The following is a 24001-nucleotide window of genomic DNA, read 5'->3' as shown; positions in this document are numbered from 1 at the left end:
GACGTGGGGAGGGTGGGGCAGGGAGGGGCCGAGAACTCCGGGCGGGGCCCCGCCTCCTCTCGCGAGACTGTAGACCGCCGTTCCCGGGTCTCCTCTTTCGAAACCCTGTTGGCGGGGGTGGGGGGGGTGCTCCCTCGGGTATCTCGAACGCGTTATCGACCCCCTCCCCCGAATCTAGCTACCCAAATAAATCCGAAGTGGGGCTGCCAGGAGGAGTGAATAGGCCCGAACCTCTGTCCCCTGCCGCGTGGGCCTGGGAACCGCTCTCCCGATGGCCGAAGGGTGCCGAGCCAAGCTGACTCAGGGCCCACCCGAGGGTCGAGGCCCTGGGAGGACTTCGGTAAGTGGGGAGGAGCTGAGGCTTCCCAAGTCAGTGGGAGCGGAAAGCAGGAGTGAGGGAAGGGGAGACGAGCGTCTGGAGGGCGAGCGAGAAACTCCGGGCTTGGTTTCCAGGTACTGGACGCCGCTTTCCCTGAACACCCTGATTCACCAGGAGCCTGCCGCATCACTGCTTCCTTGACTGCGATTGCGTCAAGATCCCGCCGAGGGAAACTATTGAAGTGCTGACGGTTTTGCGTTGTAGTTGCTACACTAGAGGCATATGGAAGACTATGGGAAGAGGAGGCTCGTAAACCCCCTAGCCAGAGAAACTTCTTGGGCCGGGTTAATATTAACTTAGGGACTTGGGACACGGATTCCCCTGGGCAAAGTACTGGGACGGGCCAAAGGCCCTTCCCTCTGACCCTCTCCTGAGAAGCAGAGCCGATGTAAAGGCAGTTCATCTACGCTCTGCGTGCTGCCATGTACCCATTTCTTACCTTGAAGGCTTTGGAGGCCTGTTGTAAACTCAAAACAGTTGTTGGGAAGTACTTGGCCTATGAAAGTCTTGATGATTTTAAGGATAAGTCCATTTGCTGCTCTTAGAATTAACTAATCCTGATGACAGATCGGTATTTCCTGGTAGAATGGGCTAGAGCAATGATATTGGTCTTTAAAAAATATTTTCGTCATCACCTAAATCTTAGACTCGCAACACCTGAAATCTTAGAGACTCGCAACAACAAAAAACCCCGCAGCGCATCTTTAGCCATGTTGACTTATGACATTGTGTTGTCACTGTTAGGTTAGCTGACATAATAAACTGGAAGAACCATTGTTCAGTCCCAAAGGTGTGATCATCCAGTAAGTATTATTTGTGTCTTTTGGTCATGTTTGGAGAGCCGAACAACGTGATCGTTATCTTAGATCCAATAGGCATATAGGACGAGCATTGCAGCTTCTGGCAAGTTAGACTACATAGCCAGACTTTGGATTTTTGAGAGAATCTTGTGTTTTATGTAAAAATATTCCTCTAAGGAAAAAAAGAGTAGTGTGGCTTTTAATACCTAAAGGTGCTCTTATAAAGACTATATTAATTAACGTACCTACCTTATACCTTCTAAATGTCTTCTGGGTTGTGGTTGGTAAAGGACATTGAAAATGACAAGCTCAATATATAGGTGCTAATTTAAATAACCTTGATTATTGAGTACGCACTGGGTACTAGCAAAGAATAGAGTTTTCACCGTGGGGGATTTAAATCTTAAGTTAGAAAAAGCATTAAAGCCCAGATTTAAACATAATGATACCACAACGGTCTCTTTCCATCTGAGGTTACTCTCCCTGATCCGAATTTGTCTTTTATCTGTAGGTAATCTCTACACCCTGTGTGGGGCTCAAACTCACAACCCTGAGATCAAGAGCTGTATATGCTTTACCAGCTGAGCCAAGCAGGCACTTCTGGATTTGTCTTTTATTTTATTTTATTTTTTTTTTTTTAAGATTTTATTTATTTATTCATTCGACAGAGATAGAGACAGCCAGCGAGAGAGGGAACACAAGCAGGGAGAGTGGGAGAGGAAGAAGCAGGCTCATAGCAGAGGAGCCTGATGTGGGGCTCGATCCCACAACGCCGGGATCACGCCCTGAGCCGAAGGCAGACGTTTAACCGCTGTGCCACCCAGGTGCCCCTGGATTTGTCTTTTAAATCCACTGAGTACGCTGCTTCGTATCTTTGGACTTCGTATCATAGGTATTCAACGAATATTCACTGTAAGGTTAAAAAGGTGGATAATTTTCTATGTAAGTTCTTGAGGAGGTAAGGCAATAGCCTGAGTGCTCCAAATATGATAAAAAATATTCGAGGAGAAATGCTTGGAAAATTATTTCACTGGAAAACAGCTTTTAGAAGTTTTAACTGCGTATTTTCTTAGTTTTAGAGTAGGCACTCATTTTCACTATTGGTCTAGCTTCTGCTAAAACAAATACTGCTGAAGCAAATATTTCATGACTAAGTATCTGCCTTTAGAGAGGTTAACTAATTGACAAAATAAGTTATTACTACATAAAAAAGCCAGCTGTTGCCGATTTTTACATTTCAATATAGGCATTGTGAAAGGCAAGGTTGAAGGATTTGAAAGGCCAGGAGAACCCAATCAACAGGAGAGGACATTTTGCTGGTACATAGTAACAGTTGGAGTGATGGAGAGATAATAAATTATCGACGAAATACCTTTCTTTTTCTTATTAGATTCCCAGCGTGCAAGAGCCAGCCACAAAACTCAAGCATAAATGAGATAGGACTATTTTCCAAGCAACCTAGGTTTAAAAGAAATGAAGAGTACTGATTTATTCCTTATGTTATTTCCTATATTCATAGACTGTACATAAACTCCTAGGGAGCAAAATAAGATTTTGTATGATTTATACATCATATTGAACACCAATGCTCAATAAAAATAAAACGTCATCTTCTAAACACAAGTTATTGATACGTGTTGGTAGATAACTCCAGTTTAAATTGTGTAAAATTAAAGTGATATGAATGAGTCACTTCCTGGAGGTCATCAATAGGATAAAGTCATAGACCAGATTATATTCTTCCCTTCTCTATCCCCCTCCCTTCTCTGTCCTCAAAAATTGATAGTTGAGGGGTACCTGGCTGGCTTAGTCAGTGGAGCATGTGACTCTTGATCTCAAGATTGTGAGTTCGAGCCCCACTTTGGGTGTAGAGATTGCTTAAAATCTTTTTTAAAAAATTGATAGTTGAGGGGCGCTTGGGTGGCTCAGTTGGTTGAACGTCTGCCTTCGGCTCCAGTTATGATCCCAGGGTCCCGGGATCCAGCCCCCCATCGAGCTCCGCAAGCTCCCTGCTGCGGGGAGCCTGCTTCTACCTCTCCCTCTGCCTGCCGCTCTGCCTGCTTGTACTCCCTCTCTCTCTCTCAAATAAGTAAAATCTTTTTAAAAAAATTGGTAGTTGAAAAGGGAATTAGCCAATTAGAATACCTTTTGTTGGTTTCACTATAATAACCACGTTGTTTTATGTGGTAGTACAGTCAATTGCAGAATGTTATTTAAATTACCATGGTTGTCCAAATCTGAGAATCTGTGAATTTGGTTTTCTTTTTCATGAGCTGACAGTGGGAAGTTTTGTTGTGTCTGTTAAAAATGGAGACATAGTTTCCCCACTGAAAAAAAATTTCTTTCAAGGGAAAATAATGTTCGCAAGTTAAAATACAAGCCCCTTGAAGGCAGGGACTTTGTCTTATTTTCTGTTGTTTCTCTGGCACCTATACCTAGTACATTGGAGCTCAATAAATCTGGGCTGAATGATCTTTTCTGTAAACCAGAGCCTAGTCAGAATGGTGGTTTTTTTTTTTTAACTAATTCTTCTTTTTTTATGAATGCTATTTCATTAGCTTTCTTTTACATGACTTTCATAATTGGAGGTAGAAAAAAACAGTACACTTTGTTCTTTTAAGTTATGATTCAGTATCCATAATTGAGAGACATAAACTTGAGAGAATGTAAATCTCGAAAAGATGGAGCAGTTACCGACAAGCAGCAGACCAGTTAGACAACATGTTCATTCAGTCATCAAATAATTTAAATTACTTTTTTTTTTTTTTTTAAAGTAGAGAGAGGGAACACAAGCAGGGGGAGTGGGAGAGGAAGAAGCAGGCTCCTAGTGGAGGAGCCTGATGTGGGGCTCGATCCCATAATGCCGGGATTACGCCCTGAGCCGAAGGCAGACGCTTAACGACTGCGCTACCCAGGCGCCCCTTAAATTACTTTTTTTTAAATGAGGGAACAGTATGTTTAGCCTCCTCGTCCTTCCTCTGAATGCTTTGAACAGGTAAGTCGTGGGGTATTAGCACTGTGACATTGCAAGAGAACCAATCACCTTTCCTAGTCATGCTTAATTTGTATGCTGTAATCTTAATGGTTAAATTTCAAAAATCTTTTTAATTGAAAATAGAATCTTATTTTTGTTTTTATAGCTGCATAACTGCTCAACATACTGATTTCTTTAGGGAGAAAATTCCTTTCAATAATAGATAAACTCCAAATATCATTGATTATAGTTGGCACAAATGCCACATAAATACTAAATTAGCCATCCTCTATGTAACAAATTGAAGTAAACTAATTAGTGTAATAACATGACTATATTTAACAAGTTCGGGAATAAAATAAGTTTTTAACCAATTTAGAGGCAACTGATTAAAACAGCAAATCCAAAATTTAATGTTAGAGGAGGCTCTACCTACACCACACAAATAACCCAGATTCCTTACCAAGTATAAAATTAACTTGAGCGTTCTGACCCTTGACTGCTTCTGCAAAGATCAGATTTTTCCTTGAAAATAGAACACAACAGAAAGGCAGATTTTAGTTGATTCTTTTTTTTGCCCACTTTTTAATTTATTTTAATTTATTTTTTATTTTTTAAGTAGGCACCATACCCAGCGTGGAGCCCAACACCAGCACAAACTGACAACCCTGATACCAAGATCTGAGCTGAAATCAAGAGTTGAACCCTTAGGGGCGCCTGGGTGGCTCAGTCATTAAACGTCTACCTTCAGCTCAGGGCGTGATCCCAGAGTTCTGGGATCAAGCCCCACATCGGGCTCCTCTGCTGGGAGACTGCTTCTTCCTCTCCTACTCCCCCTTCTTGTGTTCCCTCTCTCGCTGGCTGTCTGTCAAATAAATAAATAAAATCTTCAAAAAAAAAAAAAAAAAGAGTTGGACCCTTAACCAACTGAGCCACCCAGGCACCCCCTTTTTTTGTCCACTTTAAACAATATACAAAGAACATTATAATTGGAAACTAAAGATTTTGTGTTTTTTAAATCTTAGATTTTGAACAGCTGGTTCAAAGGTCTGCTTAGAACTTTTAAATGACTCAAATTCCCAGTAGGATATTAAACAATATAGCCTTCATTGCATTAAATTAGCCTAGTACTTGACTTTCTCACTGGTTTTTCTTTCCCTTTTACATGGTAGATTAAATGAGGTATGCCTGATATGGTCCCTGCCTGCCTCTCTAGCTTATAACCCACGCTCTCCCTTTTTCTGAGCTCCAACCTTGAGTTCCAAGATGTGCAATTTTCCCTCCTAACCCAGGAGCTTTGCTGAAGGATTCATTCTACCTAGAATGCTGTTTACCCCTTCCTTTACCACATTTTAACTCATCCCATCCATCAGCTCTAGCTCAAAAAAATACCATCCAGGGGTGTGTGTACCTGGGTGGCTACGTCGGTTGAGCCTCAGACTTGATCTCAGCTCAGGTCTTGATCTCAAAGTCAGTGAGTTTGAGCCCCACGTTGTGCCCTGTGCTGGGTGTGGAGCCTACCTTAAAAAAAAAAAATCTGGGGGCACGTGGCTGGCTCAGTCTGCAGAGCATGACTCTTGATCTTAGGTTGTGAGTTCAAGCCCCCATGTTGCCAGTAGAGATTACTTTAAAATCTTAAAAATACCATCTGTGGGGAAAACATTGATAATGCTAGATCAGCTCTTAATTTGACACTCTTGGTAACCTATACTTAATGACTTAACAGAGTTTATAATGGTTGTTCAATGTCTTGTTTACCCACAGGTTTACAAGCTCCAAGATACCAGGAAAGTTATCATCCCTAGCAGAGTTGGCTAAAAAAAATTAGTAGTCCCAATTATTGTCTCATAATTACTACTCGTGTAAACTACATTGTACAATTCAGTCCATTCTTTGGCACATTTGTTTTCTGACTTTATAGTATATAAGAATTTGTCAACGCCTGCTTTCTTATTTTTAGGCTTTTTTTAAAAGGTTAAAATTGAGGAGTGCCTGGGTGGCTCAGTAGTTAAGCGTCTGCCTTCAGCTCAGGTCGTGATCCCAGTGTTCTGGGATCGAGCCCCGCATCAGGCTCCCTGCTCAATGGGAACCCTGCTTCCCCCTCTCCCACTCCCCGTGCTTGTGTTCCCTCTCTCGCTGCCTGTCTCTGTCAGATAAACAAATAAAATCTTTAGGAAAAAAAAATAAATACAAGAAAAGGTTAAAATTGAGCAGTAAGGAAGTGTTGACAAGGGTGCCTTGGCTCCTGTCTTGATCCTGGGGTTCTGGGATTGAGCCCTACATGGGGCTCCCTGCTCAGCGAGGGGCCTGCTTCTCCCTCTCCTTCTGCTTGCCATCCCCCGTGCTTATGCTGTCAAATAAATAAAATCTTTAAAAAAAATAAGTGTTGACAATTTCACGATCATGCTGAGATGTTTTAATGTAAATTTTATTATAAAAGTCATAAAATAAAAAAATACAGAATGGTTTGTGATAGAAGATGGAAAGTAAATATCCTCCTTCCCACCATCTAGTCTCAGTGTCACGACTGCAGTTTCTTTAAAATTATATGGTGTTGGGATACATTAAAACAGTAAGCATCACTACTATTTTAGAGGATTGAAACTCAACTCTATAATATAGTTAACACTGGGTTGCCAAAAGCCCATTTTCTTCACATTTAATATTCTTCCTCATTAAAATATTTTTGTTAACACAGGTACTTTGTACCTATACTGATTACCAAAATTTTATAGTCTTATCTCGCAAGTGTAACACGTATATAATTAAACAGTTGGTAAACATATAGAGATTGAGCACAATTAAGGCCCACAAGGTACTGCTATGTAATGTATCTACCAACAGGTTGATCAGACCAGTAGTTATATTTGACAGCAAGAAAAAAGTTAACTGGTTTCTGTTCATAGCTGTGATTAAACAAAGACTGGGTTCCTTTCTTTCAGCTTCAGAGACTAGAGATTCTGAATGCTTTTTATTTGTGGCAGACAACTGGACTGGTTTCCAAGAACATGGTACTACGGCCCCTTTAATTAGAAATTTGGCAAAACTCAAAATTATATCACCCAGTAATAAACTACTAAGAACGATCAGGCTAGAAGCAACTATCCAAATACAAAAGGCTAAATTGGCCATTCTCCGAGATACCACTTCTACATTTACCTGAACTATGTAGAGAGATATGAAGAGGCTAATAGCTGTCAGCAGAATATAGTATGTTCCTTTTATCCAGTCTTTGACATGTGATCTTTTTTTAAGCATATATGACCCTGTTTGCACACCAGCCATATGAATTGCCACATACCCCAGGGTAGAGATTATTCCTTCTCGGTTGGCATTTAATAAGCCAATCCTTGTACCACTACCATCAGTGCCATACAAAATTAACCTTTTCAGTGGGGTAAAGTCAAGGGCTAGCTGGTACAACACAATAATAATGATGGCCACAGTCCAGGATTTATTTAGAGGAAGAATAATCAAAAGCAGCGATGCTAACACTTTCACAACTATTAAAGTAAAGAAAAAGTTCCAGTGAACTCCATACTCAGTTAAATGTTCCTGATAGCCTATGGATTTTATAATGACTAATCGTCCTACTCCTAGGAAGACTAATGGCCAAACAGAGTACAGTGACTTTGTAAAATAATAAAATCTGGACCCTTCCGTGTATTTTCTCCTAACCTCTGGACAAACCATTGCAGTCCCAAAAATAAAACCTCCTACTCCAAAATCCATTGCTCCTGTCCCATAGAGCTCAGTTTTGGCAAATCTTCTGGGAAATAGTGGGAAGTCCACAGCCAAAATGGCAACAGCAGTAAATGCACTGTTAATTACACGGAAACAAGAGATGGCTGGAACGTATTCCGATTCTAGACTGATTTTCAAGAATTTGTCAAGTATTTTCTGGACAGGCATTCTGGCACAGCAAGTTCTCCTGCAGTATATTTGATAAAATAGCCCTGCCCCAAGGATAATTACAGCAAGGTGCTCAAGGAGGACAAATGAAGACAAAATGGTCAAAGTGGCCACCAGGGGAACTATTAGGAAAACAAAGTCAATGAAGAATCTAGTTCTCCAGGTATGTGAAGACCACAAGAGCTGTGAGAGAATGATCAGGAGCCCTCTGCACAGAATACAGAATGCAGGTAAGCACAGGCCCTGGGTGACTTCCAGCACGCTGGTTCCATTGTGGTTGCTGACAAAAGCTTCCTTCATCTGCTTTTGAGACATTTTTTCTTCTTCCTGTGAAAACAAGAGCAAAGGGATGCATTGGGAAAGCAATGTTCTTGTGGAATAGGCATATATATGTACTCGACTTAATTTTACTCTTTTTAAAGATTTATTTATTAGAGAGCAGGGAGGGGCGGAGGGAGGGAGAAACTTTAGCATACTCCTCACTGAGCTCAGAGCCCCATGGGAGACTTGATTTCAAGACCTTGAGATTATGACCTGAGCTGAAACCAAGAGTCTGGCACTCAACCAACTGCTCCACTCAGGGGCCCCAATATTATTCCTAGATTTCAGAGCAGAACTTTAGGTCTAATGATTTCAAATCAGGGCAGGAACTAAAATTTGTGATTTTCCCTCCCAAGGATTGTGGGAAGAAGCCTAACATACATCAGGATAAGAATGTTGGGGCACCTGGGTGGCATACTTGGTTAAGCATCCCACTCTTGGTTTCAGTTCGGATCCTGAGAGATTGTGCCCCACCACCAGCTCTGCGCTCAGCACAGAGTCTGCTTGAAATTCTCCCTCTCTCCCGCTAGTGCTCTCACTGTCTCAAATAAATAAATCTTAAAAAAAAAGGGGGGGGGTGCCTTGGGCTCAGGTCATGATCCCAGTGTCCTGGGATCAAGCCCTGCCTCCCCCTCTCCCTCTGTGCTCTCTCAGGTAAATAAATAAAATCTTAAAAAAGGGTAAAAATGTCATGCTAATTAATAGTATGCAATTATTGGTTAAAAAGCTGTAGCTATTGTCTATAAGGGAGACTCACAAAGTTAATTTGGGATAAGAACCCTGAAAATGGAATCACAGTCGGATAGGAATTCCTATTATAAAGCATAGGATATGCTATTAAAATTTTCTAAGGCAAAATGAATACATTTAACTAATGACTTAAAGTCGAATCAGAGAGGGACAGGGAGAGAGGAGGTAAGTACACCTTGGAGTTGGGAGACCTTGGTTTGTGTGAAGAGCCTCTCTGAACTCGCTGCCTCCAGTATAAAATACTAGTCCTTCGGCGACACCCTGAGCCCTAGGCTGCTCCCTACCTCATTGACAGCCAGGCTTTCATGTTAAGGTGTAAACGGATAGAACCGACGCTAATCCTGGGGAAGGGGAGGGGGGAGGCTTGGGCGTATAGCACACGCTAGTGTTCGTGGTTTCTAAGGTATGTAAAACACCTCTCTCATATTTCAATGTCTATAAAGTGACATACAGAAAGAACACGTTTGTTGGCCAAATCAGAACCATGTAAAACAAATGAATGCATGCATGCCTGACGGCCTGTCTGAGCCAGCAGCAATTCCTCACGATAACAAACCGATCTGAATCGACTGGCTTTTAGGAATAAAGGAGTCCTTTTCCTGACTGACACGCATCACGGCCGCGCCGGCCCTTACACCTCACGTGCCTTCGGTGTCCCGGCGCCCTGGCAGCCGGCCGTCTACGCAGGTTCGGCTGCACCGCTCCCACCGCAGCCGCAGAGCCATGAAGGAGCGACGCGCTTCCGCCTACCGAGCCGCGCTTCCGGCCGACGTGGGGCGGCCTGCGCTTCCGGGCCGGCTGATTCCGCGCGCCCGCGCGCGCCCCACCCAGGACCCGAGCCCGTTTCCCAGCCGCGAGAGTTCCCCACGTCTGTTCTTGCCTGTGGTGGGCTTGCTGCGCCCAGGTCCGTCCGAGGAACCGGAGCAGACGCGTCACGCGCTTCACCGCCGCCCCTCGAACCCCACGACTTGTCTCTCAGAGTGGTGGGGTCAGAGGACCCGGCTCAGTGTTCGACCACGGCGTCCTCTACTGAAGGACCCCAGGCCCTGTGAGGCCCCTGTCCCCCGCGCCTCTGCCGCCGGAATACGGGAGGCCGGCGTCTCAACCCCATCTTACCCCAGGTTCTCCAAATACTTTGTCCCAGCTGGAGAACCTAACTCCGACCCCGGCGTCCAGAGCGGCCCACGTGCGCCCCGCGCCCAGTGCGCGCCCCACCCCGGGGGAGGAGCCGCCTGGCTCCCGGCCACTGGGCCAGAGCGGCAGCCGGGCGGTGCGCTCCGGCGGTCCCGGCTTCCTCTCCTCCCCGGCTCGCTCCCGCCCCCTCCTCTTCCCTCCCCTCCCCGGCCTCTTCCCGCCGTCTCACCCAGCCCGCCCGTCTGCCTTTCCAGTCGGGCCTGGCGGGGGCCGCGCACTCGGCGGCTGAGGCCGTGGGACCGGTGAGTGTCACCCCCAGCCCAGGTCCGAAGCGCTTCGCGACCCCGAAAGGGCAAGGAGGCCGGTTTGCCCCCGTAGAGCGGAGGAACGGGGGGCGTCTTCCTCTCCTTTTTCCAAAGCGCCGTTTGCCTACCCTTTCCCATTTCCTTTTCGACTATCTCGTTTCTCAGCAGGAGGTCGCCCAGCTCTTGGCCCTTGCCTAGACCGAGAACCTTTCATGGTCCCCCCCCCCCCCCACCTCTCCACCTTGCTGGCAGGAGGCGGCTCGGGGTCGGGGAATGGTCTCCCCTGGGAGGCTGAGTCCCGTCTCCTGCCCTTCTTTTCTCACTCCTAGGGACCAGGGAAGGGGCAGCTGGCCCGGGTAAGCGTCAGGGCAGCCGCGCCCTTGGCTGGGGTCACATCCACCTTTCTGGGAAGGGCATGCTCTCTCCGTGCCAGGTGCTTCCGGAGCGGCATCCCAGCCCTAGTCCCACCGGGCACCTCGTCCAGAGAGGGAGTCCTGGTTCCCGCACGAAACCTGGGGGCGGGCCCAGGTGGTTTCCCAGGACCCTGACCCAGCTCTTCCCGCCTCGCGCTGTCCTCCGAGGGGAGGACGAACCCTCGGTTGGAGAGGAGGAGGAGCTAGTGATCAGGTTGCCTCTTGCCTGGACTTGGTGTTTCATCTGTTCATTACCATCTCCCTTCTGCCCACAGTGGTCACACCCTTTCCAGAAATTCTCGGCTGGTAACCGCGAAGCTGGAGGAGAGCAAGAGCTGGGAGAACTGGAGAAAACCGCTCTCATCTGACTTGACTCTGGCTGGGAACCGACGGACGCTGCATCATAATAACCAACATTTGCAAAGCGTTCTCTGAGGTATTAGCCCATTTGATCCTTAACTCAGTATTTTGAGGTGTAGGTATTAGTATTAGTATTCTTTTTTGCAAACAGTATTCCTTTTTGCAAACGAGTAAATGGAATAAAGTTTAGAGAGCTCTTGTGATCTGTCTTGGAGGAATTGTGGGCTTTGATTTCTAATTCCACACAACCTGATCCTCTCTTCAAATGAGCTTCCGGTTGAGGGAGCTTTGTTCTCCTTGACTCTCAGGGTGCGCTCTCCATGGCTGTCCCTTCGACAGCGTATGGTCAGTGTCCAAGGTGAATGTGCCCAACACATTCCTGATGCTCTTCTCTGTCCTTTTTCCAGTCTGCATGAAGTCCCTATCCCTGAATTCTTTCACATGCTAGATGTATTCAGAGCCTCAAACGTGTCCGCCAGGGTCAGTCCATTACAGATACCCCTCATCCTCATCCGTCCTTGCTAGGGAGGTGGTGAGGCCTTGGAAATTGTGAGTCTTAGGGTCACTTACAGGTTTTCAGAGATTGGCCTAGGTATAGCCTCACAACACACCCCTCTCAGATTTTCCTCCTCTGAAATCCTTGCCTTTTTAAAGTTGACACTGGACTGTTCTACCTGATTAGTGTCCCCAAATGGATTATCCGTCCTCAGTAGTCCTTACTAATAATAACAATATTCCCCCTCTGACTAAATATTCAGATTTGTACTCCGTGACATCATTGACCTCCATAGCCACTCCTTGTGAGGTAGATTTTACTACCCCCGTTTTCAAGATGAAGGATAAGGTGGGCCAGGAAGGTGACACGGCTTTCCTGTGAATGAGCTGTGATTTTGCGCCCACACAACAACTCTCCTAGAGCGTCAAGAATTGACTCCAGTCTTCCTGGTCTATCAATTACTGGCAATACAAAAATAGGATATTTCTGTCTCCTGGAGAGGGTAGGGCATGAGACTTCTCTGTCTCCCAGTCTCCATCCTCCACAGCACTCAGAATATATGCAGCCCCACCCCAAACCTCTGTAGTAAAACTGGCCCTGAAGAGCCCAGGCAGCCTCTGGAGGCTCTCATAAAAGTTTCCCCTGTTCCCTAATTGGCAGGGGTAGGACAGACTTTCCCTCTCTGCCCAGGCTCGCCCTGATTCTTATTTTGATTCCTCTTGCTTGGCGGGAGGAACAGGAGTGAGTCACCCTGAGGAAGCCCTTACCCGTGTTCGGCCCTTGTCTTCTCTCTCATGTCATAGGCTCTGAGGTGACTCATCGCAGATTCTTCCAGAACTGAGCCTTTGCTGGATCCATGTTCCAACCTGTGCCCCCATGACCAGGTGGATAGCACTCCTTGTGCCTGTGACCCAGAACCCTGGCTGACCACATTGAAGCAGGATGCTCCAGCAGGTAAAACCTCACCCTTAGGTAACCTAGGCCCTGAAGCATCTAAGGCACTTTCCCATCTGTCACTTCGCTGAAGGAAGATTCCACTTACCCTGACCTGGAAGGAAGGGAAAAATCCCTTAAAGGTCGTCTTTTCTCTCTTCACATTTTCACTCCAGTGCCTTTCACCTGTCACTGAGAAGCTTTTCCTGATACCTAATTTGAATCTCTCCTATTGTGGTCTTAGCTGTTTTTCCTGGAATGAGTAAGATGGGATTGGTAAAATGGGATGGGGAGGGGAATCCTTAAGGCACTTTGGTGACTTCACAAGCCTAAACCAGTGAGGGAGTCCTGAGAGATGTCCCTGCCAGTCTGAACTGTTGAGGTACAGTGGAAGCCTGAGGCTTCCAAGGGAAGATACTCTTTGAAGCTGAACCTTAAAGAATATGTAAGAATTAGCCAGGTGGAGAAGGGAAGTAAGCAGTCCAAGCAGAGAGGTCACTGCAAAATGTGGGTGAAGATGCCTATGTGGAAATAGCGAAGGAGTCTGACGAATGGATCATGAAGTGCTTGGTGGGGGTTTGCTATTGCAACATGAAACCTGCCCTTACCCCAGGCCTCTGCCTCTCTAAAAAGGCTACTATGGCCCCAGGCCTTCAGGATTCCAAATCACCCATCTCCTATCCATGTCATCCTTCTCATTCAGCTCTCAGTCCAAAGAGAATGCCAGTAGATAGATATTTGCTGAATTTTTATTTATAAAATGTGGCCAGGCACTGGGCTGAGGCAGATGTTTAAGGTGATACCTGCTCTCCAAGAGCTCACAGTCTAGTGGAGTCCTAGGCAGGTAAGTGCCTGAGACTTATCAGGATGAGCAAGTGGAAAGCCAGCCAGCCTCAAGGGAGCCCGGGTAGACACTACTGTTTGATCATCTTCCAGACTTTTGTCTTATGAAATGAGCTTGAGACTAGAGAGATGCTGGCGGGACAATTGTCTGCTCTGGGCTTTTGTTTGTTTGGTTTTTTAACTTTTTTTTTTTTCTTATTAGAAAAGCAGTAATGTTCATCATAACCATACTAGCAGCTGCTCTGTATTGAGCCCTACCTAAGTAGTAGGTACTAGTCTAAGCATTTTACATGAATAATTTTGTTTAGTCCGTAAGCAAGCTACAGTGTTGTATGTACAGTGCTACTGTATCCCCATTTTGGAGATAAAGCTCAGAGAGGTTATGTGACTAATTCAGGGTCACATTCACTATAAGCAATGTGGAAAATATAAGCAAAAAGAACATTAAAATTACCCATAATTATACTACCCAGAGATAACATTTTAGAAAATATCTTTTATCTTTTCCCTAAATATATATTTTAAAAATATTTGAAGCTTTCATACTTTTTTGTAACCTGCTTTATTCCATTGTAAGGATATACTATAAATTGTCCACCATTAGGACATGTGGGTTGTGTTCAATTTTCTTACATTTATAAATAGCTCAATATATACTGAATATTCTTATGGCCTTTACATGGGATCGTTTTCTAAAAGAATTGCAGGCTAAAGAGGCTTGTGTGCTTTTTAGGCCTTGATATATCATTGCCTAATTAAAGAAGACCTGTTTTTAATAATAGCTAACTTTGGGTGCATATTCCAGGTGCCTTCTCTAAATACTTGATATACTTTTTAGTGTCTGATGTAGGTGCTACCAGCATTCCCATTTTATAGATGAGGAATATTGAAGGACAGGGAGATTAAGAAATTTACATAACATTGTACAACTAGTAAGTGGTAGAATCAGGATTCAGATCCAGGGAATCTAGCTTTAAGATCTAGGCTCTTGACCATTATACTCAGCTACTTCTCTGCTTGGATCAGAGTTGATCATAAATTATGGCTCAGCTTGTGATTCCCCACCCCATCCCACCCCCAGAGCAGAGGAATTTGCATGGATCCAGCCATGCTCTGACCTCAGCATTTATCCTGGAGGCCAAGAGCCTGCCTTGTGGATTATGGTGAGCCCAAATTCAGAGAACGAGCAACATCTTTGGAAAGAAACTTGTTGCTGGGCCTCTCAGATGACACTTGCCACCTTGGCTTGAGGAGTTTGAACTTTTAGGGTTCATTAATCTCATTGGAAGCCTACATAGTCATATTACAGACTCCTTTCTCCAAAAGCAGATTTCAGCCAGGTACTGCTGTCTTCTACTCCCCACCCCATCTTTCCTGCAATCTCCAGAGAGGTAAGAGGAAAAATGAGACCATGGGAGGAATATGGAAAGAGGAAACACGTGAAAAGTGTTGGCATCAAGGATCGGCAAGGGCGAAGGAGGAATGACCTTTCCCCCTTGGTGCCTATTCTTAACCTCATCCAACTTCCAAGCCAGGCTCCCTCTCAAGCAGACCCAGGCAGAGGAAACTAACGAGCCAGGCTAAATTTAAGCCCCAAGAGCCAGGTGATGAAGGCCTGGGGCTACCTCACAGCTGGTTTTTCATCACAAGCTAAATGGTCTCTTTCAAAAAAAGGCTTGTTTGTTTGTTTGGGGATGGTTGTGATTCCACTATATCAGCCCCCCACCTTGGGTCCCAACCCTGCTAGGCCCAGTAAGGCTGGAAGCTGGAGCTCATTCAGAGGAGAGGGGATAGCATTTTTCCCTTATTGAGTACACACTGTGTGCCAGGCACTAAGTGTTTGTGTAGCTCTTATTTTTCTGTCCAATAGCCCTGCGAGCTGGTTTTATTTTCCTTTATTTACAAATAAAGAAGCTGTGGCTCAGAGAGGTTAAGCAACTTACCCAGGCTCACGGGCTTAGTAAGTGGCAGAACTGAAATTTGAACCCAATCAGACAATGATACTAGAGGACTGTTCTCTTTCTGCTCTTCAGGCCCCCACCCCTACATTGCTGCCAGCTGGTCTCAGTCCCAGCTTTCATGGCCCTCTTCTCATGGCCTCTCAGGTTAATGGCCACAGTTCAGACTCCAGTTCCCAAGGTGGGGAACCCCTCAGAGAAGACCTGCAGGAGTTCCTGAGCGGGGAAGCCCCGCTACACCAGCTGGATGACCTCACCAAGGTGAATCCCGTGACACTGGAGACAGGTATGGGCCTCCCTCTCCTCAAGAATGCTGTCTCCGAAGCACCCGTTGGTGCCTGGCTGGCTCAGTTGGTGGAGCGTGCAACTCTTGATTTCAGGGCTGTGGGTTTGAGCCTCACATTGGGTGTAGAGATTACTTAAAAATAAAATCGGGGGGGGCGCCTGGGTGGCGCAGTCGTTAAGGCGTCTGCCTTCGGCTCAGGGCGTGATCCTGGCGATCCGGGATCAAGTCCCACATCAGGCTCTTCCGCTGTGAGCCTGCTTCTTCCTCTCCCACTCCCCCTGCTGTGTTCCCTCTCTCGCTGGCTGTCTCTCTGTCACATAAATAAATAAAATCTTAAAAAAAAAAAAAATAAATAAAAATAAAATAAAATCGGGGGGGGGGGGAAGGTGCTGGCTCCAAGAGGGTGGGGGTGTGATGTGGTTACAGCTTCCCCTGGCCAGACCAAGGCAGGCAGGACTCCTGACCTCGAGCCAAATAGGCTGCTCTAGACCGCTGCCTGGCAGCTGTACCCAGGCTCCCCAGGGCAGACTTTGCTCCAGATTTGGGGCTCATCTTAATTAGATCTTGTACCTATTCATCAGGGAGCTGCTGGGATCTAAAGGCACTTGGCTAATTGCAGAGGTAGCAGAGTTAAGCCAGCGTTTGTCTGTGTGGGCAATTGTGTCTATATTTGAGCCAGAGTTTGCTAAAGGTGCTTCTGCCTCAGTCCTGAGGTGTTTGCAGGCTCGGTACGCAGTAGACACGTTCTACACCAATGCTGGCTGCACCCTGGTCGCTCTGAACCCCTTCAAGCCCGTCCCTCAGCTCTACTCACCAGCACTGATGAGAGAGTACCACAGTGCTCCTCAGCCCCAGGTAAGGCTCAGCCACTTTCTGGGCCTCACGGCTCCGCCATATCCCTCCAGGCCTCCTTCCAGCTTCCCCGTCATTATCCATCTCTTCACCTGCCATGCAGTCATTCATATCTGCTGGTGCCATGGCCCTGCCCACCATGCGATTGAAGAATTTTGGACACATGACAGTAGGTGCAAAGTGAGAGATAAATAAATGTTTGTTTAACTGAGTTTGGAACCTAAAATAAGGACATGGGATAATGGATTTTTTCCTTGTTTGTGACTTTATTAATAAGGAAGGATTTACAAAGGTGTATTTGTGTATTTAATGAACCATTTTTGGGGGGAGAGAATAACATGACATATAATGAGTGCCCTAGAAAATTCAGCATGTGTTTCTCTCTACTGAGAGGAATAAATTTTGATGGGGTTGGAGGTGGTGCAGGCAGGGAATAGGCCAGCTGGTGTTTAAGTGCATGTCTTCAGAGAGAAGTAAGAGCAAACTTGCTGGCAGGAAGGGTGCTGTCAAGGAGAGAGACCGTAGATGAGATGAGAAGGTGAGATAAGCCAGGGCTGCTGGCGAAGGGTCTGAAGCACGACAGCGGCAGAATGTATCCATAGTGCTGCTCCCCAGGGGTGGAGGAACTGACTAGAGCCCACCATGGGGATAATTACTCTGGAAGTTAGGGGAGTCAAGTTCAGGAAGGTGAAACAAGATATAGGGAGAACAGTTGGAAGCTTTTAACAGTTCAGGGAAGAGGCGGCTGGGGCAGAGGCAGGTGCAGAGAGGGATGGCTCTGATTCCATCCACAACAGTACCTTCTCTCTGGGAACCTGTGGGTAGGTGATGATTGCTGGGTGGGCAGTGCTGGGCTCGCTAGGCATTGTGCAGATGGCCTGGCCCTCCAGAAGCTCATGCATGGTTAAGTGTCCAAGTCTTCCCTGAGAGCCCATATCTCACTGACAGCCTCTTCAAAGGCAAAAACCATGTCATGGTTTCCTGTTCCCCCAGTGCCCAGTTTAATGCCCAGCACATTGAGGATAACTAATATTTGTTGATGGAAAGAAGAACAGTGGCCTTGGAATTCAAATCACATGGTTGCATTTACTTACTGAGTGACCTTGGGAAGGTTATTTAACTCCACCAAACCTCAGATTTCTCCTCTATAAAATAGGATTAGCTATCCAACTAACGGGCAGATTTTTTAGGCAGTAACTTGTAGGGAAGCTCTTTGCATGCTGCAAAGTAAAGTAACATAAAATAATCGGTAGAATAAGACTATTAAGGCAAGATAAAATCATAGACTGGTCAAGGCCAGCGCTGCTTCCACACTAAGAGAAGATGGGTGGATATAGCCATCATAGGGATCCCACAGTTGGGTCTAACACTTACATCCGGGAGATTTTCTAGAGGAACCCTCCTGGCACCACTGTTGGCACTCTCCCCATCTCAGCCATCATTGGATCAACCACTCCTTGGAGACAGGCATTCCCTCATGTGACCTTTCACCCCTTGATGTTTCAGAAACTGAAGCCCCACATCTTCACTGTGGGTGAACAGACCTACAGGAATGTCAAGAGCCTGATGGAACCAGTCAACCAGTCTATCATTGTCAGCGGAGAGAGTGGTGCTGGAAAGGTAGGAGGGCCTCTTTCCCACCCTGTCAACTTTGTGACTGGTGGGGTGGTCAGAGAGGAAGGAGGTCATTCCTTTTGGAGTCGTTTGCTGCCTAGTCATTGCCAGATAGGCTGGCTCAAGCAGGACGTCAGTGTGCAGTGGTGAGCAAGCACTGGGCAGGAAGTCAAGAGATGGGGTTCTAGTCCAGGCTCTTCCATGTAACCCTGGGTGAGATACTTTTTCTCTCCGCCTTCATTTTCTTCTCAGAGGTCTCAGCTCTGACACCACTGGAAACAAAAGTCAGCTATTGGGGATTCCAGAATATAGTTAGGAGCACATCAGAAAGGTGTTTAGGTTCTGCAAACCTCAGTTCTTTCATTTGTAACATGACGGGGACAGGAGGACCAACATGTGAGTCATGGGACTCCTATGAGAGTTAAATGGACCAGTGCACATAGGCACTTGATGGCATGCTTGGCACATGGCAGCACTCCTCTAAAACTAGCTGAGGTTACTTGTGGGAAAGGGTTTATTGGAGTAGCCCACCCGTACCCTCTGGGTCGCCCATGAGGGCAAGGACAGTGCATTGGGCCAGCTGTGGGGAAGGACAGAAGCATTTGATGCAGTCATGTGGCCCCCTGGGTGCCAGAACCACAACAGGAGAGACAGAATGTTGCACAAGGATGGTTAAGGAGTGGCACAGTTGGTCAGAGGAGGCCACCAGGCCAGGCCTCACCACCTTCTTGCCAAGGCTCACCGAGCCACCCCATCCTTTCCACAATGCTTTTACCTTCACAAGGGATTTTTTTTAGACCATACACTGCCTCTGCCTATACTTACATATGGGAGAATTGCCAAGCACTGAGTACCTGACAGCTTCTAGGCTGCGGGCTAGCCACTGAACAGTGGCAGGGGAAGAATAGAGATGTAAAATGCAACATACAGCTTTTAGGGAGCTCTTAGTCCACCGGGAAAGACAGACAAGGAAACAGGTAAAGACGGTAAGCTGCTGCAGGGATGACAGCTTGGACTTGGGTGTGGAGAGGATCTTCAAGAGCTCTTTGAAAGTGGCCAGTGCAGTGGCTCATACCCAGCTCCTAGAGGAGACCCAGTGTCCTCCAGAATTGCTCTGGGTTGCTGAGGCGGGACCTGGCCTGAAACCTACGCCAGTGGAGCTCAGTAACCCTTTATTGAGCAGCCGCTATGGTCTTTTGCTTGGTCTGTATGTTTTTTGTTTTTTGTTTTTAATTAGTAGTAACATAATTACATAGTTCAAAAACCAAGTAATACTGCAAGGCTTACAAAGAAAAACAGCAGCCCTACCCCATATCTATCAAGACTATTCCTTCTCTCCAGAGGCAACTACTTTCACATCTTCTAGCAGTTTATTTGGGTGTTTGCATCCGTATTTCTAAACAACATCCTTATATTGCTATTAATTTTTTAGTTTTTTACCTTACCCGTTCATTTCATACTATGATAAGGATTTAGCCCTATTTCTCTGCCCCCAAATACATATATAATTACATCACGATTTCTAATTAATATGCAGTATTACAGACATGTATGTATTGTTCACAGAAGAGCAGTGTAATATACTATCTTTTCTTGTATAATTTTTACTTTCCCTCTACGTAATAATTGCCCCGTTTTTTCACTTGTTTAGTTTCTGTATACCTATTCAGTCATTACTAAACCTGTCAGCAAAGCTGGATAACACCTGTCCACTGACAAGTACATTGGGTCCTTTTTTTTTCTTGGTGATGTTGTTCCCAGAGCTCCCAGACCTCTGCCCCCCACCCCCCTGACTGGTGGCTGCCAAGGGCTGTTGCCACACAGTTAGTACCTGGGAGCTTCTCTGCCTCACTCTGGGGATCCCCCAGTTGCCCTCTGTCCCATGACAACACCCCCCCCACACACACCCATTGCTGGAGTCCATGGCTTCAACTTCTTAATGGCCCCGTTTTTATGGAGCACTTTCTTTAGTAGCTTCCTGGAAAAGGTACTTGCAGGGCAGATTTCTGAGTTGTTGCACCTCTGAAAATGTTTATTTTGCCTCAAATTTTATATGTTGGCTGGATTTTATAATTCCAGTTTAGAGACTGTTTCTTTTCAAATTTGTAAGTTTTTTTTCTTCTGTATTTTTGGAGTGTTGTGATAGAGTCCCCTCTATAATGGCGATTTGTTCTTTCTTTCCAAAAGCTTTTACAGTCTTCGTTTTTATCCATAGGTATTAAAACTCACAGTGCTGTGTCTTGGTATGGTTGTTTGGTTTTGCTTTGTTTTGTTTTGTTTCATTTGCTGTGCTGGCTATTTTGCGTGGGTCTTTTTAACCTGAAAACTCACGTTCTTTTGTTTGGGGAAATTAGTATTATAGCTAGTAATTTAATAATGGCCTCCCTTCTGTTTCCTCTTTTTGAAACTCCTATTAGAAGGAAGTTTGATTAATTGTCTAATATTCTTATTTTTCCTCACTTATTCTTCCGTCTCAATATTTTGTTTTACCTTCTGGGAGATAATTCTCTACCTTCCAATTTTTTGAATTTTGAATTTTTGTTAAAAAAGGTTAATTCTAAGAGTTCTCTTTGTTCTCTGAATATTATTCCCTGCTTTCCCACCATACTGGTCTTATTTCATAGATTCAGCATTTTATTTTTGAGGATACTTCATTATTTTTACTTGTCTTCTGCTCCTTGCATTGACTCTGTTTCCTTCTAGTTCCTTTTTCTTCATTTGTTGTGATATTTGTCGTTTGTGTAAAAGAGGTTTATCAAATGATCATTAAGTTTCTGTTCATATTTAAGAATAAGGCATTATTCTTAAATGCCTCATTAAGCAACTGACTAGAATCTTTGTGTTTTGGATAGGTTTGTCAACCAGAGCCTCACTGTAGGTAGCTTTTTAAACCTGTGGGACCCTGAATGTCCATAACTTTTCTCATGAGCTTGTCAGTGTCTCCAGAAAACATTCTTTAGCAGAGATATGGAAACTATAAAGAGTTAAATGAAAATGATAAAAATTAAAAATAAAATGAATAATTCCTTCATGCTTATCAGCAGACCAGACGTGCAGACAAATACATCAGTGAATTTGACAGTAAATCAATAGAAATAATTCAGATTGAGAAACAAAGAGAGAAGCACATCTGAGAGCTATGGTACAATATCCCACGGACTACCATAGTTGTTCCTGGTGTGCCAGGAGAAAGAACATGTGTGTCAGTGGCAATATCTTACACAATGAACAAAAGATGGCAAGCACAGGTCCAAGAAGTTCAGAAGACAATAAGCAGATGAATACAAAGAAACATACCTCACATTATAGTCAAATTGCTGAAAACCAAACAGAAAACTTTCATGGGAACCAGAAAAAACAAAGAAATATTACAAAAAGAGGAACAAAGATAAGAGTGACAACGGGCATCTTTCAAAAACTGCAAGCCCAGGGATGCCTGGGTGGCACAGTCAGTTGAGTGTCCGACTCTTGGTTTCAGTATAGGTCATGATGTCAGGGTCATGGGATTGAGCCCTGTGTCGGTCTCCGTGCTTAGCACAGAATCTGCTTCAGAATCTCTCTCCCTCTCCCTCCCCCCCTCTCTCTCAAAAAATAAATAAATCCTTAAAACAAAAACAAAAACAAAACAAAAACTGCAAGCCCAAAGGTAACAGCAACATCTTTAAAGTGCTAAAAGAAAAAAAAAGTGCTGAGAGAAAGTATCTGTTGAGGCGCCTGGCTGGCTCAGTTGGAAGAGCATGCAACTCTTGATCTCAGGGTTGTGAGTTTGAGCCCCACATTGGGCATAGAGATTACTTAATAAAAAAGAAAGTTGGTTTTGTTTTGGGTTTTGGTTTTTTTCTTTTTCTTAAGAAAAAAATATCTGTCAACCTAGAATTCTATTACCAGCAAAAACAGCAAAATATCTAAAAAAATTAAAACAAGGGATGCCTGACTGGCTAGTCAGTGGATCGTACAGCTCTGGATTCCAGGGCTGTGCGTTCAAGCCCCACATTGGGCATGGAGATTATTTTTTTTAATTTTTTAAAACCATCTAAGTGAAAAAAAGATTTTCAAATGAAAGTTGAAGGAATTCATTGCCAATGGACCTGTACTACAAGAAACACTGAAGGACGTTCTTTAGGTCAAAGGAATATGAAACCAGGTGACTATTTGGATTGATACAAGGGAGTAAAGAACACTGGGGATGTGATATCTTATTTTTTATCTCTAAAAGATAATTCACTCTAGGAGAGCCTGGGTGGCTCAGTTGGTTAGGCATCTGACTCTTGGTTTCAGCTCAGGTCATGAGTTCAGGATTGTGAGGTTGAGCCCCGCATCAGGCTCCACACTGTGCATGGAGCCTGCTTAAGATTCTCGCTGCACCTCCCCCCCAATTCTCTCTCCCTATCTTTAAAAAAAAAAAATCTTAAAAGATAATTCATTCTAAGGCAAAAGATAGTAACAACTTACTGTGGAGATACAATGGAATCCCTAAAGTACTAAATTAACCATAAAAGAAGAAAAAAGTAAAGATCCCATGAAACAAATCACAGAGAAATAACAAGATGGTAGATCTAAACCCAGCCATAGTGATTGTTACATTAAATGAATATAGACTAAATACTCCAATTAAAAGACGTCAGATTGGGGTGTTTTGTTTTGTTTTGTTTTGTTTTTAAAGGCAAGACTCAAATTATAGGTCTTCAGGAAGCCCACTATAATTATACAGGTAGGTTCATAGTAAAAGAACAGGAAAAGGTACGTCATTCCAACATTAATCAAAGGAAAGCTGAAGCAGTTATATTAATACAGAACAACATTTTAGGGGCAGCTGTGTGGTTCAGTTGGAAAGAACATGTGACTCTTGATCTTGGGATTGTGAGTTCAAGCCCTGCATTGGGTGTAGAGAATTACTAAAAAAATAAACTTTAAAAAAGAGAAGATAATACTAAATATGTACAGTTTCAAAATACATGAAGCAAAAGTTGATTGGAATTGAAAGAATATGATAAAATCAAAATTATAATTTGAGATTTGAGCATTCTTTTCAAGTACACGATACACTCACCAACAGACCACATTCTGAGGCATTAAAACAAATCTCAATTTGAAAAGATTAAAATCATGCAAACTGTTCTCTGTCCTGAGTAGAAATGAGCTAAAAATAAGTAACAAAGATACTTGAAAAATATCCAAAGCATTTGGAAATTAACAACCTTCTAAATATCTTCTGGGCAAAGATAAAACCACAGAGAATGTTAGAAAAGTACTGTGAACTGAATGAAAAGGAAAACAGGACATATCAAAATCTGCTTTAAAAAAATAGCAGTGCTTGGAGGGAAATTTGTAGCATTAAGTGCTTAATAAGGAAAGAATAGAGAACTCAAATTAGTGATCTAAACTTCCACCTTAAGCAACTAGGAGAAAAAAGAATAAACCCAAAATAAGGAAGAAGGAAATAAAAGAAACCAATATTTCATTGTATGTTAACTACCTAAAGATATAATGGAATATTCAGCTATCAAAAAGAATGAAATCTTACCATTTGCAGTGACATGGATGGAGCTAGAGTGTATTATGCTAAGCAAAATAAGTCAATCAGAGAAAGACAAATACCATGTGATTTCACTCATACGTGGAATTTAAGAAACAATGTATGGGAGGGGGGATAAAAAGAAGGAAACAAACC

At 44.3% G+C, this 24001-nt stretch overlaps 2 protein-coding genes and 1 long non-coding RNA gene across 21 annotated transcripts in view; 2 read left to right on the top strand and 1 right to left on the bottom strand.

Moving 5' to 3' along the window:
- Nucleotides 1-53: 53 nt before the first annotated feature.
- LOC113268919 (uncharacterized) lies at nt 54-6533 on the top strand. 4 transcript variants are annotated; one of them, XR_003321304.4, is made up of 3 exons: nt 55-340; nt 454-1182; nt 5918-6533. It is a non-coding gene; the product is annotated as an uncharacterized LOC113268919 (long non-coding RNA). The 4 variants fall into 4 exon arrangements; XR_008961170.1 differs by lacking the exon at nt 5918-6533 and adding an exon at nt 4773-5911; XR_008961171.1 differs by lacking the exon at nt 5918-6533 and adding an exon at nt 1691-2802.
- Nucleotides 6534-6560: 27 nt separating this feature from the next.
- On the bottom strand, nt 6561-10404 carry PIGW (phosphatidylinositol glycan anchor biosynthesis class W). 6 transcript variants are annotated; one of them, XM_026517519.4, is made up of 2 exons: nt 10253-10404; nt 6561-8392 (listed from the first exon to the last, which is right to left on the bottom strand). In XM_026517519.4, the coding sequence occupies exon 2, from the start codon at nt 8378-8380 to the stop codon at nt 6872-6874; it is 1509 nt and encodes a 502-aa protein (XP_026373304.2). In that variant the 5' UTR covers nt 8381-8392; nt 10253-10404; the 3' UTR covers nt 6561-6871. The 6 variants fall into 6 exon arrangements, with proteins under 6 accessions (XP_026373304.2, XP_026373302.2, XP_057173636.1 ...); XM_026517517.4 differs by having other exon boundaries at nt 10017-10403; XM_057317653.1 differs by lacking the exon at nt 10253-10404 and adding an exon at nt 9887-10002.
- Nucleotides 10297-24001, top strand: part of MYO19 (myosin XIX) — a 33493-nt gene continuing 19788 nt past the window's right edge. For 5 of the 11 annotated variants that reach the window (XM_057317649.1, XM_026517511.4, XM_048223623.2 and 2 more), the window contains exons 1-5: nt 10297-10572; nt 11264-11424; nt 12648-15864; nt 16571-16719; nt 18223-18336. In XM_057317649.1, the coding sequence (XP_057173632.1) occupies nt 15618-15864; nt 16571-16719; nt 18223-18336 (510 nt within the window). In that variant the 5' untranslated portion in view covers nt 10297-10572; nt 11264-11424; nt 12648-15617. Of the gene's footprint in view, nt 10573-11263; nt 11425-12647; nt 15865-16570; nt 16720-16769; nt 16886-18222; nt 18337-24001 lie in introns of all 11 variants that reach the window. The other 6 variants (XM_057317651.1, XM_057317650.1, XM_026517513.4 and 3 more) reach the window with 5 other exon arrangements.

The sequence above is a fragment of the Ursus arctos genome, unplaced genomic scaffold (assembly GCF_023065955.2).
Source record: "Ursus arctos isolate Adak ecotype North America unplaced genomic scaffold, UrsArc2.0 scaffold_24, whole genome shotgun sequence".
In the NCBI taxonomy this organism is placed as follows: domain Eukaryota; kingdom Metazoa; phylum Chordata; class Mammalia; order Carnivora; family Ursidae; genus Ursus; species Ursus arctos.
The sequence above is the reverse complement of the archived record's forward strand: the minus strand, read 5'-3'. Positions and strand labels throughout refer to the sequence as shown.

Bases quoted from the DNA above. Each gene is read 5' to 3' on its own strand.
- PIGW (XM_026517519.4), bottom strand. From the start codon at position 8,380: ATGTCTCAAAAGCAGATGAAGGAAGCTTTTGTCAGCAACCACAATGGA.